This window comes from Anolis carolinensis, chromosome 5 (genome assembly GCF_035594765.1).
Source record: "Anolis carolinensis isolate JA03-04 chromosome 5, rAnoCar3.1.pri, whole genome shotgun sequence".
Classification (NCBI taxonomy): domain Eukaryota; kingdom Metazoa; phylum Chordata; class Lepidosauria; order Squamata; family Dactyloidae; genus Anolis; species Anolis carolinensis.
This window is the reverse complement of record NC_085845.1, coordinates 11,970,093-11,983,288: the sequence shown is the minus strand read 5'-3', so window position 1 is coordinate 11,983,288 and position 13,196 is coordinate 11,970,093. Positions and strand designations below refer to the sequence as shown.

Below are 13,196 nucleotides of genomic sequence, written 5' to 3'. Positions count from 1 at the left end.
ATCTCCCAGCAAATGGTTGTGCTGGTTGCAGAATTCTGGGAGTTGTAGTCTGACAATCTGCTTCCCCATTTCTGAGGATAGTCTCTGTTTTTTGGGGAATGTGGCTATTTGACACTCACCTGTTCTGTTTGAAAACATAGCTCAGCTTCAGCATCTCCCAACATAACAGACTCAGGGTTTATCTTGTATTAACTTCTCAGCCCCAGCTCTTCAAAATGTGTCTCCTGCTTGAGGATTAAGGGAACACTCCACAGGAAATGGGCCTGTTACGCTTTCCCAATTCCCCTTAACCGGGCTGGCATTCCCAGGACTTTGAAGAAATCTTTCAGCTCTCTTTGTTTTAATGTCCTTGGCAGCCTGCATGGACCATGAATCTCAAAGACCTCCAGGAACCCTTCCCTCCTCTGACATCTTTAATTGTAAATATATAGAGTGTCAGTATGTTTTCGGTATAGCTGCATTGAGGCAGCACTTACTACTCAGTTTTTTGTGGTGCTCTATGGAAACAGCAGAAAATATGGATTGCCATTAATCATTGAAGTATGGTCAAGTGAAAGAGATGCCTCTTTCTTAGGGGAAAGCACATGCTTAAGATGCAAAGTGTGTTGAAATGAGTGTAGCCAGCTGGACCATTGAATTGGTGATGCACACAGAACTCCCTTGTCCCAGTTTGTGGCACTTTTCCTGACTCTTGTGTTTCCATATCAACAAGAAAGTCTCTCTGTCTCTCTTTTTTTCTTGGCCACTGCTAAATCTAATGCTTAAAAGGAAGCTGGCCTGGGCAAGGGTGGACCCTAGCAAAAATGTGTCCTGAACTTCCTGCTGCTCATAGGCCATTTCATTGATGGATTGAATAAGGGTCCCTTGAAGACTTCTTTTTCCTCTTCTTCTCTCTCCCCCCCCCCCCCCCCCCAAATTTGCTGTGAGCTTGCCATTGTTTAATCTTAGCTGTTGCTGGCAGTTTTCTAGTGACTATCTGCTTGCTGAATGTCCTGGATTCACCTTAGAAGTCTTGAGTGAAAACGAGTATCGTGTGGATATGAAAAACAGTGGATAGTAGTGAACCCTACTGAAATGAAGGACTGCTGGCCCAGGAATACTATATAGTTGAACTGGAGGACCTAGAAAATGCTTAGCAGTGGATAAATGAACCAGGGGTACAAGGGTAGTACTGTATAAATAAAAAGTGATGCTAACAAAATATAAGACTGTTGTACTTGTATTTGAAAGTCAACTAACCTTTTCAAAGAATGAGGCAAACCTAGTACTGATCAGATGATGATGATGATCATTCAGTTTGAGTCGTTTTCCGAATTCAGGACTCAAAATTTTCAACAGTTGCTTTTGTTAAAGTCAAAATTTCTCAAAATATAAATTTTAAAAAAATGAGAAACCATGGTATAATTTGAATGACGTGATTTTTTGTTTCTCTTTTAACTTTTTCAGCACTGCCTGGCAACCCCTTTGTGACCTCATTTAGGTTCATGGCTCATGGTTTAGCTGGAGATTCTGTATTGAGCAGTTAGTACAGATCAGGGGTCCTCAAACTTTTTAATCCTTCAGACTGTTGAGGTGCTGAATTATCATTTGAAAAAAACCAAAAACGAACAAATTCCTTTGCACACTCCACATGTCTTATTTATAGTCCAATTAAAAAAAAACACAACACCAATGAAATAACAATACAACATTTAAAAATAAAAACTATTTTAACCAACATAAACCTATCAGGATTTCAATGGGAAGTGTGGGCCTGCTTCTGGCCAATGAGATAGTCAAGTTAATTATGATTGTTGTTGTTTTGTGCCTTCAAGTCATTTCAGACTTTGGGCGAACCAGGTAGATGACCCTGGAGGCCCACATCTGGCCCACAGGCCTTAGTTTGGGGACTCCTGGTATAGATGGCACATGAGGTTTCCTCCAATTCTATATTTCTATGTCTTTGCGACCTTAGATGCTCTTAGTGAGCCTTATGACCAGCCTAAAGGCTCCCCTGTGTTCACATAATAAGGAGCAAGCAGTTTTAAAAAGTAAAACTATACAAACTATACAAAAAGCATCCTTATGCGTCTAAATTTTATAGTCTACTGCATCTGAAAGGCTGGAACAATGAGAGTAGAAAACAAGTTTTTTAAATGTTTTGCAAATCCTTGCCTGCCCTGGTGTGTGAGTCCTAGTTCCTTCATCATTTCAGCGTTGCGTGTTTGTGCCACTAAGTATAAGTCAGGTTTGAGTTGCCTCATCCATCTTTCATTATGTGTGTTCCATATTACCATTCCAAAATAAGCACCCAGGGTATTGGGGAAGACTTTAAAATATCAGAATCATAAATGCATATTCAGCCTGCACTTCTTGCAGTATGTTGCATGGTTTTGCATTTCACAGCACTCACCTTCAGATTGGCCTTTTCCTCACCTGTGAGTATTGATCTGCTTTGAGAGGGAATGAAAGTACAGAAAGGAGTTTGGATAGAAGACAAAAGATTGAACTTGGTGAACATTTGTAAGCTGTTGGCAAAAAGGTCTTAAGAGAATATGTCAGAGCAACAATGTCGGCAGGGCTTGATGAAGGGAGACATATCAGGAGTGTTGAATTAATCTGTGAATTACAAGCATAAAGATTTTAGCTGAAGCTTTTTGAGCTGATAGGGTCACCCAGGGACAATGTGTAGGAGAATTAAAATGGGCGAGATAAGGAGAGATAGCATTTCGACTAAGATACAAATTGAGATATGAAGAGTGAAAGAGAAAAGGAAAATGAGAAGCGTCTCAAGAAAGAGAGTGAGTGCTTTCTGTGGAAAATTAACAATATATTGGAAATCAGGTGATTTAACCAGAAGCAAATATTGGTATGTAACAAGATAGAAGCCTGGCAAATGCATTATTTTTAAAAGTATGATTTGGACATTGATGGCAGGCTAAAGCTTACTTTCAAGCACATGCTATTTGGTGGCATGTTAGGTTTTCATAAATTTTATTTGAACTTATATGAGTTTGTAGTTCTTTTTGAAGGCCACTATGACTGGTTTTTGCAAAAAGGGACACAGAAATAGCATTGCCCTTTATGGAGGAATCTGGTTAGAAACTCCTTCTTGGAGTCCTGAAATGAAACAGAACAAAACAACAGGTATACCTCTGGTATAATCTTGCACTGACATAACCCATGAGATTTTGCAAATTGTAGTGACTGCACTAAGCTACTTATTGTCTTTGCTTGCCATCTAGATAGGCAAGGGTAATTCTAGAATGTATGCAGAGTGATATCTAGCAGAGCAAGCACATGAGCTGCTAGGAATAAGCAAGGATATGTAGAAAACAATTGATTCCTGTAAGTAAATATGTCATTGTGTAGTAAAGATTAGAACTGAGTCAGACTATGGTTTGCCCTCTACATTCACTATGGTTAGGGGCACAAGGTCCCTGGGAAAGTGAAAACTGTGAGTAAAATAATTGCTATATTTCTATCTAAAAGAATATCTCTAGGAATCTTTAGGTCCTGCATGACTCTTAAATCAGATTCTGGAGGAAGCTGACTCTAGAATTGCACTGGAAGACCCGGAGAATAACAGAGATGTCTTTTTTTCTAGTAATCTTTGGTTCCTCCAGCATTACTCTGTGGTTCCAGAACTATCCAAATAAATTGTCCTTCTAACTTTCAGCAATTTTTTGCACTTGTTGCTAATATTCATATTTCTTGGATGTCCTTTTTGCCTCCTCTTCTTCCTCTTTATTCCCACTGCGGTTTCATTCTAGTGTCTCCTGCATTTTAAGTGGCCCGTGAGTCCAAATTCTGTAAGCCTCCAGAAGTCCCCAAAACAACTCACTTAAAACAACCCCAAACTGCAGCTAAACATATGGTGGTTTTGTCCCCAGTGCACCTCTTCTTGAATAACAGTTTATCCTTGTTCACATTTATTCCCTCCAAAACATATATGAGAAAAAGCTGTATTATGTGTTGTTGGAGGCTTTCATGGCTGGAATCACTGGGTTGCTGTGTATATTCCCGGCTGTATGGCCATGTTCCAGAAGCCGTTTTAGTTTGAACCAGAAGTTTTAATTTGAACCAGAAGTTGCCGCTAGAAACTTTTCATTTTACTTTGCAACTTGTTTGACTGTTTTAAATTAATATTTTAATATGATACTTGAATTTTTTAAATGTTTGTATTATTCATTTTTTGTCTTAATTGATATTCTGAGATACCTTGGATCACATACTGGGAGAAAGGCTAGCACAGTTGTGGTACATGATACATGGTTAATATTGCTTGTTGGCAATACTAAAATGTCAGAGGAAAGAAATGGCTTCATTTAGGGCCAATTTCCCTCTTTATAAAAATGCATAGGCCTTGGTTGACCCAGTAAATGCATCCTACCTATTTTGCATTTATCCTAATGTCACTGTGTGTTCTCTCTCTCTTGCAGTTGAAAAACAAGTTCATGAAGAAATTGCCTCGAGACGCTGAGGCCTCCAATGTCCTGGTTGGGGAGGTAGACTTCTTGGAAGCCCCATTCATTGCCTTCGTTCGGCTGCAACAAGCAGTTATGCTCGGTGCTCTCACAGAAGTTCCTGTTCCTACTCGGTAAATGAGCACCCTGAGATGTATTCACTCACATTGAAAATGGGGAAGAATCTTCATTTAAATACAAAATTATTAAGCCAAGTGAAGATGACATCCATGTTGGCACCTAGGCTTGTCAGCAGTAGTAGTTGAACTTTGATATACTCTAATGATTCTCTGCTTATAGTGCTATCCTGTATAACCTTTTTGCTTATCACCCCCAAAGAGAATATTTGGCTGAACTTTCTGCCACTTTGTGCACTCCACTAGTACTTATAGATGTGTTTCCCAAAATTGTGCCCTTCAGATGTTTTCCTCTACAACTCCCATAATCCACCCAGTAATTTTAAGGGCCTTAAAACCACCTTAACAACAGTGAAGCTTATTTTTTTTTTGTGGAACATATAGACTTCATCATTAGGCCCATCGAGACAAATGAAACTTACTGAATATCCTCATGTATAAGTCTTCACATTTTAATCAAAATCCCATCTTTCAAAACATGATTAATTTATCCATAGGTTAGTGTAAGAACTGTACTTAAACTCTTATAATAAAGGAACCTTCTCTGAATAGAGTGATGAAAGGCAAGAGCTTGGTTTATCCCCAAGAAGCTAAAAGAAACACTAACCTTTTCTACTCTCTTCACCATGGTGCCACTTCTCACCTTTTTGAATGCCTGGGTGGATAAATGGTAGTGGTGAGTGACGCTTTGATGCTTCTCCTCAAAGGAGCACAAAGAGAGCAAAAGAGAGGAGGTTCTTCTTTTAGGTTCTCCAAGGACAGACTAAGCTCTCATCTTTTGCACTCTACTCAGAGAAGGAATGGTAGAGAGTTAATACAGTACTTTAACTTTGATCAGAAAATGAACCATCCCTTTTTGAATGCTTGGATGGCAAAATGGCAGCAGCCTGGGGCCTCAAGGCAATATTGCCACTTTCCCCTCTCTGTGATCATGTCTTAGTGGGAATATTGGACTGTCATATATTTCTGTGTATTACTTTGAGGGAAAAGCTCTCTCATATGTTTCTAATGTAAATGGTACAACAAACTCTCCATCTTTTTAACATGGTATTGTAACTTTTAGGGGAGCCCCTGATGACGCGGCGGGTTAAACCGCTGAGCTGCTGAACTTGCTGACCAAAAGGTTGCAAGGTTCAAATCCAGGGAGCGAGGTGAGCTCCCGCTATTAGCCCCAGTGTCTTCCAATCTAGCAGTTCGAAATATGCAAATGTGAGTAGAACAATAGGAACCGCTCCAGCAGGAAGGTAACAGTGCTCCATGCAGTCATGCCGGCCACATGACCTTGGAGGTGTCTTTGAACAATGCTGGCTCTTCAGCTTAGAAATGGAGATGAGCACCAACCTCCAGAGTCAGACTCGACTTGACTTAATTTCAGGGGAAAACCTTTACCATTACCTAGTGCAGTGATGGCCAACCTATGACACGTGTGTCAACACTGACACGCCTAGCCATTTTTGCTGACAAGCTGCCGCATGCAGATTGATTGGATGATTATGTCTTTTGTGGCCAAATTTGGTGTGATTTGGTCCAGTGGTTTTGTTGTTTACTCCAATGGGAATTATGCACATTACATTTATATATATATTATATCATTCTATTATTATTCTATTATTATTGTAGTATATTATCATATGATTACCATTATATTATTATTATATTATTCATTATTCATGACTACATTGAAACTAGAATAGAGAGAAATCAGTGTGGAAACTGCAAGAGGTCCCATAGATTGTTGTACATGGAAATAATGGTAGTAAATAGTTTTTGATTTATTAAATACAGTTTTAGATTTCAATTATACATTTTTGTTATTTAAACTATACATATTGCAAAATTATGGTTTTTTTCTCAAAGTGACACACCATCCAAGCCATGCTAGGCTTTTTGGTGAATTTTGACACACCAAGTGCAAAAGGTTGCCCATCATTGACCTAGTGTAAACTTTATGAATCCCTTGGTCCATTACTTTCATTTAATTTTCACAGTATGTATATTGTTTGTAAGGAAGGAAGAAAAACTCTGAGTGATAACCATATTTGTTTTCCTTTCCTTCTCTCTTCCCGTTCCTCCACTCACTCCTTGCATTCAGGTTTCTGTTCATTTTGCTGGGTCCCAAAGGCAAAGCTAAATCATATCACGAGATTGGCAGAGCCATTGCCACTTTGATGTCCGATGAGGTAATCTTCCTTCCATGTTGATGAGTACAGTTTATTTTGCATTAGGCAACACTTAGATCATCTCTTCCCTATAATCACAAAGAAACAGTTCCTATTGTGTTTCCTGAAACCTTTGGGGCAGTCTTCAGTGCATCATTAGAGATGGGGATTTTGAGAGACCACTCTATACATTACATCGCAGCAAGAGTGAAATTGTCACTGAATGACAGAAAACCAGAGAGTAGAACTAGATGTGACCGTTGGTAGTTCCATGTCTTTGAACTAAGATTTATTTTCTTGCTTAAACCATTCTCATCAACAATTTTACAGAAATTTATTTTTGTCTATAAAAAGATGTTTTCTGTTAGTCTTGAAAGAGTTTTGCTTTTGAGAGATTGAGTTTTGCTCATATTGCATTGCTAAACTACAATAGCTGCTGCCTTGCTGCATGGACTTTTTACAATTAGAAACACTGGGTGAATTCTTTTTTCTCTTTTTGATCAATCAGCCATTCCTTCTATATCTGTTATCTGTGCATCTGCTTTGCTTTACAAAGGGGAAAGACCCTAGTGTAAGGTGGAGACAATTTTGCATAAGTTACGGAAACCTGGAGAAAAAAAAAGGCAAAGAGCTTGTTATCTCATTCTGATGCTGGAGGTGAGAAACCTGATGGAAGCTAGTGGTGTTTCACTAGACTGTGCCAACATATTTCATTGAGAAGAAGACAAATCAGAAATATTACTCTATGTAACATGATTTTTGCTCCGGAGTTATAAATGCTATCCCTTTCTCCTTGCAGGTATTCCACGATATTGCCTATAAAGCCAAAGACAGGCAGGACCTGATCGCTGGGATTGATGAGTTCCTAGATGAAGTCATTGTCCTTCCTCCTGGGGAATGGGACCCTGCCATCAGGATAGAGCCCCCCAAGTCCCTCCCCTCGTCTGACAAAAGGTATCAGAATTGCATGCTGTGTACCTTATCACGGTTGTTGAAAACAACATCTTTGTATTTTTGATGCTGTTGAAGGAGAATACATATCTATGGGTCAGATACGCATATCTAGCAAAATATGTCCTCCCTAGGAATTTTCTAGGTCTTCCAGGAAGTTCTATTGTATGCTTCTGTTGGAAGTTATTATACAGTTGCATTGGAAGGCCTAGAAAATTCTTAGAGAGGATACCAAAAAACTCGATGGTAATTTCTAGCAGGGTTTTCATTTCGATAAGGTTTTCTATTGTCCACAGTTTTATGTTTCCACAGTAAGGGGCCGGGCTGTGGTGCAGCTGGCTAGTAACCAGCTGCTATAAATCACTACTGACCGAGAGGTCATGAGTTCAAAGCCCGGGTCGGGTTAAGCCTCCGACCATTAATAGCCCCGGCTTGCTGTTGACCTATGCAGCCCCGAAAGACAGTTGCACCTGTCAATTAGGGAAATTTAGGGATGCTTTATGCGGGAGGCTAATTTACAACACCATAAAACTGCCAGCAAAACACGAGGAAAGGAATGAGGAAGTACAGCCACTTCTGGACGGTGAAGCAACAGCTCCCCCTGTGGCCAGAATCATGAAGCTGGAAAAATGTTAAAAATGCCTCTGAGTCTGTCTAATGTATGTTGTTTGTCTGTTGGCATTGAATGTTTGCCATATATGTGTTCATTGTAATCCGCCCTGAGTCCCCTTCGGGGTGAGAAGGGCGGAATATAAATACTGTAAATAATAATAATAAATAATAAATAAGTTCAGGAATGTATTCCTCGTGGATATTATTGTTGTTTTAAACTGTTTATTTTATGATGTTTTATACTTTTTATCAATGTATTTGGATTGATGTTTACATGATTTTAATATGTTGTAAGTTGCTTTGGGTCCCGTGAGGGAGAAAAGCAGGATAAAATAAAGATTTATTATTATTATTATTATTATTATTATTATTATTTATTGACACAACAACATAGTATGACACAGCAAACAAGATAGATATGCTGGATTTCGTATCACAAAATCACAAGTCGAACACTTCCCAAGCATTTAGGACTGTGTGATGTATTTTCGGATGATGCGTGCAGATCCCAATAAGGTGGCCTTTTGCAGTTGACAGATTGTAATTTTGACAATGTTTATTGTTTCCAAATGCTGGCTGAGATCTTTTGGCACAGCATTATTATTATTATATTGAGGTCCTACTGCCTACAAAATCTAGACCATTGAACTGTCAAAGCTACATTGATTTGGAACCAAAGCAGCACAGCTTCTGGCTTTAGAAAAAGTTACTGATCTTATCAGTCTTCAAGAATGTGTAGAATCAGGCATGTGAAAGTTTTCTGATTGATGTCAGATCCTGTGCTTAGAACGTTTTGGATGCTTCTGTTTCCGTTGCCACTCACTTAAAATTGGGCATGTTATTGACAACCCTACAACTTTGGATACTATGGATTTCAAGAAGGACACATAAATGGGTTTTGCCATTTTTAGATCCCTGCAACTTGGCCAATTTGGGGTAAATTTCCTGGTATCTTATATTCTATTCAATAATAATAATAATAATAACCCCACTTTTCTCCACAATGAGGACACAAAGTGGCTGACGTTAAAAGCCCTTCAATACAATTTAAAATCCAAAAATATACAAACATTAGAATAGAATTAAATATAAAATTGTATTAATTAAAAATTATCAGTTAAAATCCATAAAACCGATTAAAAACTTATTCAGGGCTAAAACGACAGCACCCCTGACTTGATCTTCAAAACGGTCTTCTTTAAAAGCCTGATTGTTGCAAACATTATTCCCAGTTAGAGTGCAATTCTATGCAGTTATAGTGCATGGAATGTATAACATGTTGACTTACCCATTGATTCAGTGGGGTCAAATGTAATTGGGGCCATGAATTGGATTTAGCCCATTGTATGTGTATGAGTGTTATGTCTACTAATTGATACATGTAAAATGTGTGTGATGTGTCTAAGATCACTCAGTGGGTGTCCATGGATGATTGAGGATTTGATTCCTGGTCTTCAGAGCTGTAGTCCAACCCCATGCCGACATTTGTCTGTATGACAGTGTTCTATTTGCCTTAAGCCCTGCTGATTTCTTATTTTTTTGGTCTTATACAGGAAAAACATGTATTCAGGTGGTGAGAATGTGCAGATGAATGGAGACACGCCTCATGATGGGGGAAATGGAGGTGGTGGACATGGAGATTGTGAAGAATTGCAACGAACTGGCAGGTATGTTATTAAAAAATTTTATTGGTTTATGTACACGTTATGTCTTACTTTCCTCTTTTCTTTCATTCTTTTTGGCCTTGACTTGTATAATTGTGATATATATTTGTATTCTCCCTTTGTTCAGATGTTTTGGTGGTTTGGTCAAAGACATCAAGAGGAAAGCCCCTTTCTTTGCCAGTGACTTTTATGATGCATTCAACATCCAAGCACTGTCTGCCATTCTCTTCATCTATCTTGCTACTGTAACTAATGCCATCACTTTTGGAGGCCTGTTGGGAGATGCAACAGATAACATGCAGGTGAGCCATAATAGAATAATAATACTGCTCACGCATTGGCACTTTTGGTGGGATAAAATTAGTCAACACACCTTTCTTTATAGTTGTGTCAAAACAAAGCAAGGAGTCTGTGGGATGAGAGAAAAAACCTCCTGAATCTTTGCAAGTCATGTTGCAGGTCACACTATTCCATTAAAAGATGCACTTTTGCAGGGGTTAGCGGTATATATCCTTTCATGAAAGTGAAAAAATTGCAAATAAAAAACCCATTTTTAAAAAACCTGAAATAATACCTTTTTAGTGATTTCTGGGTATTTCTTCATGGCTTTTGTGCTCAACATCTGATAGAAATTGACTATAGAGTTGCAGTGGAAGACCTAGAAATTGCTAGAGAGAAAATATAAATCAAATCTGCAAATGAAATCAAGTTCAGTAATGAAAGTTAAACCAGCAACAATCTCAAGGAGGTTGTGTCCTCTCATTAGGAAGTCCTGTAATCTCAAATATGCAAAATATGATGGGATCATTTAGAACAGTGGTTCTCAAACTTTGGTTCTCCAAACATTTTGGATTTCAACTGTCAGAAATCCTTATTGTTAGCAGCTTTCTGGGGGTTAAAGTCCAAAACACTTGGAGGACCAAGGTTTGGGAACCACTGATCTAGAGAGTTGATGAAAAATATTCTGCACATGTTCTTTGCATATCACTGTTCTCATTGTTTTCTTAAAGCATTCTTAGATGCAAGCCTCCCATTCAATCTAGGCTCAGGTTCTAAGTCCAGGCGGGGTCTATTAAGCCTTGAAATGTCACCACTATTGATTTAAGCTAATGCTGATATTTCTACCAAAAAGGAACAAAGACTACTGTTCATACAAAGCACTAGTTTACCTTCAACACAGGGATACTCATTGGCCTGCTTATAGTAATAAAGAAAAAACCCATTTCCATATTCAGTCTTCAGTAAACTTAAACAAAATTAATCTCCTTGTATGAAATTTAAGGAGACAGGAAAATAAGCTTTTCTCAAGTGCTCTGAATGCTACTCTCAGTGTCAAGGAAGTTTGCTTAACAAATACCTCCCCATTTCCTTTAAATCTTTTTAAATTTCCTGGTTGCAGGTTCCTGCTCCAGTCCTTAATTTTTTTTAAAGATTAGGTCCTTTATTTTGTTGTTATCGGTTGATCCTGGTGACCATAGCTTGTTCATTTCCCTATCTCTGCAAACAAGGCTTTTGAGGACAGTACATTTCCTTGAAAGACTGTTACGCAATGCTGTGCATTTCATTCATTGTATAATAGGTCAGTATTAGCACTGGCTCAGAGGTATCACAGCCATTTATGATTGCATTGTCCAGTGTTTTGCTTCAATAGAGAGAGGATGTTTTCTGCTAATGCAACTGATGACTTTGGTTCCTGGGGCCTTGAATCAAGGCTTAGTGATTCTGAGAGTGGGCGTCTTTTGGTCATTCAGTACTTCAAGCTGTGTAAATTCAAAGGAAAGATTTCCCTCTTTTTGATTATTTACAGGACAAATAATTGCCTCTCAATGCAAATGTCCTTCAGGCATTTTACAACAGTTAATAAACAAAATAAAATCCAAATCCAAACAATCCTAATAGAGTCATAAACATTATTTTTGAAAATAACAGGAAAAAGAATATCATTTTAAAAGAGCTAGCTTTAAAAAAAGAAGTGCATTGGATACTACTAAAAACGTTATAGATGCATGACTGACTGATAACCTGAGGACAGGTGATATGAAACAAACCTTTCCAGAGAAATCCTCAGTTTGAGTGCCATAGGAATCCTATTTGAAATTCCTCTAGAATTTGCAAAAGTCAGTTTCTAGCAGTGAGTAGCATCTTTCCCCACAATCTCACTAGAGATTGGAAATTTTTTATTTCCAATTGGGAAATACAAAATATAAAAAAACTTTTGTATTTCAACTCCCAACTATGGGCAACATATTTGATAATTCTTTCCATGTATGCAGCATTGTTAAATACAGGGCTGTTAGTACTAGCAAAGCTAGTAGAAACTATATTTTTGGACTATAGTTCTCAGAATCTCCCACCTAACATGGACATCAGCCACGTGACATCATCAAGCATGTCAGATAAAGAAGGGCCTTAATTAGGATTTTAAGCAGTACATGGGTTCTTTCCATATTCTTAGAATATGTTGCAAGAGTAATTAAAGTGAAGTTAGGGGCTCCTGGGCATAGTTTGGAAAAAGTTGCTCTTTTAGACTGTTGGAATCCTTTTTTGGTGCAATTCTAGGAAGTTATACCCCTAACAGTATCTGACATTTCCATGCCCTGCTCTTAAAGCTATCAGATGCATTACTGAGAGGCGCCAGGTGAAGGTTAGCATCTACATGCCACTTAGAGCCAACTGAGGTCTGTGTGTTGTCCTTTGAAAAAAATGTAATCCTCACTTTTATTGCTTCTGCAGAACAATAACTTCTGCTTCTAAGAATGTTGTTTACATTTAATTAAACAAAATAGCTCAACCAAACTGTTATATTCAGCATTCCATTTATATTCCCACCCCCCCTCCCAAAGCATAACAATTGTAGAAACTTTGTGAAATATCTTTTTTGTTGTTCCTCCTGTTTCCAAAACAATAAAAGGAACTTATGGTGTCTATAACAGTTGGAATCTGTGATTTGCCATCAAGGACACTTTATGAAGTCCTTGCTTGGCATGGTAGCATGGTGCAAAATAGATTTCTTTGCTTTGCATTTGGGATTGTAGCAGAAAAGACTATCTTTTTTGGGGGGAAGAAAAGATCTTATGTAACCTTCCTCAACTTGATACCTTCTCGATCTAGTGGACCACAACTTTCATAATTCCCAAGGAACAGTCAGTGTTGACCATGCTGTTTAGGAATAGTAGAAGTTGTAATGTATCCATCTGAAGAGTACTAGGCTGGTGAAGGTTTAAAGAC

The 13,196-nt window shown here is 38.3% G+C and overlaps 1 protein-coding gene across 4 annotated transcripts in view; it reads left to right on the top strand.

Annotated features, from left to right (window-relative positions):
* Positions 1-13,196, top strand: part of slc4a4 (solute carrier family 4 member 4) — a 258,202-nt gene that overhangs the window by 196,362 nt on the left and 48,644 nt on the right. For all 4 annotated transcript variants that reach the window (XM_062981084.1, XM_062981086.1, XM_062981083.1 and 1 more), the window contains exons 8-12: positions 4,422-4,579; positions 6,675-6,762; positions 7,541-7,695; positions 9,858-9,971; positions 10,096-10,270. In XM_062981084.1, coding sequence (XP_062837154.1) covers positions 4,422-4,579; positions 6,675-6,762; positions 7,541-7,695; positions 9,858-9,971; positions 10,096-10,270 — 690 coding nt within the window. The remainder of the gene's footprint in view (positions 1-4,421; positions 4,580-6,674; positions 6,763-7,540; positions 7,696-9,857; positions 9,972-10,095; positions 10,271-13,196) is intronic.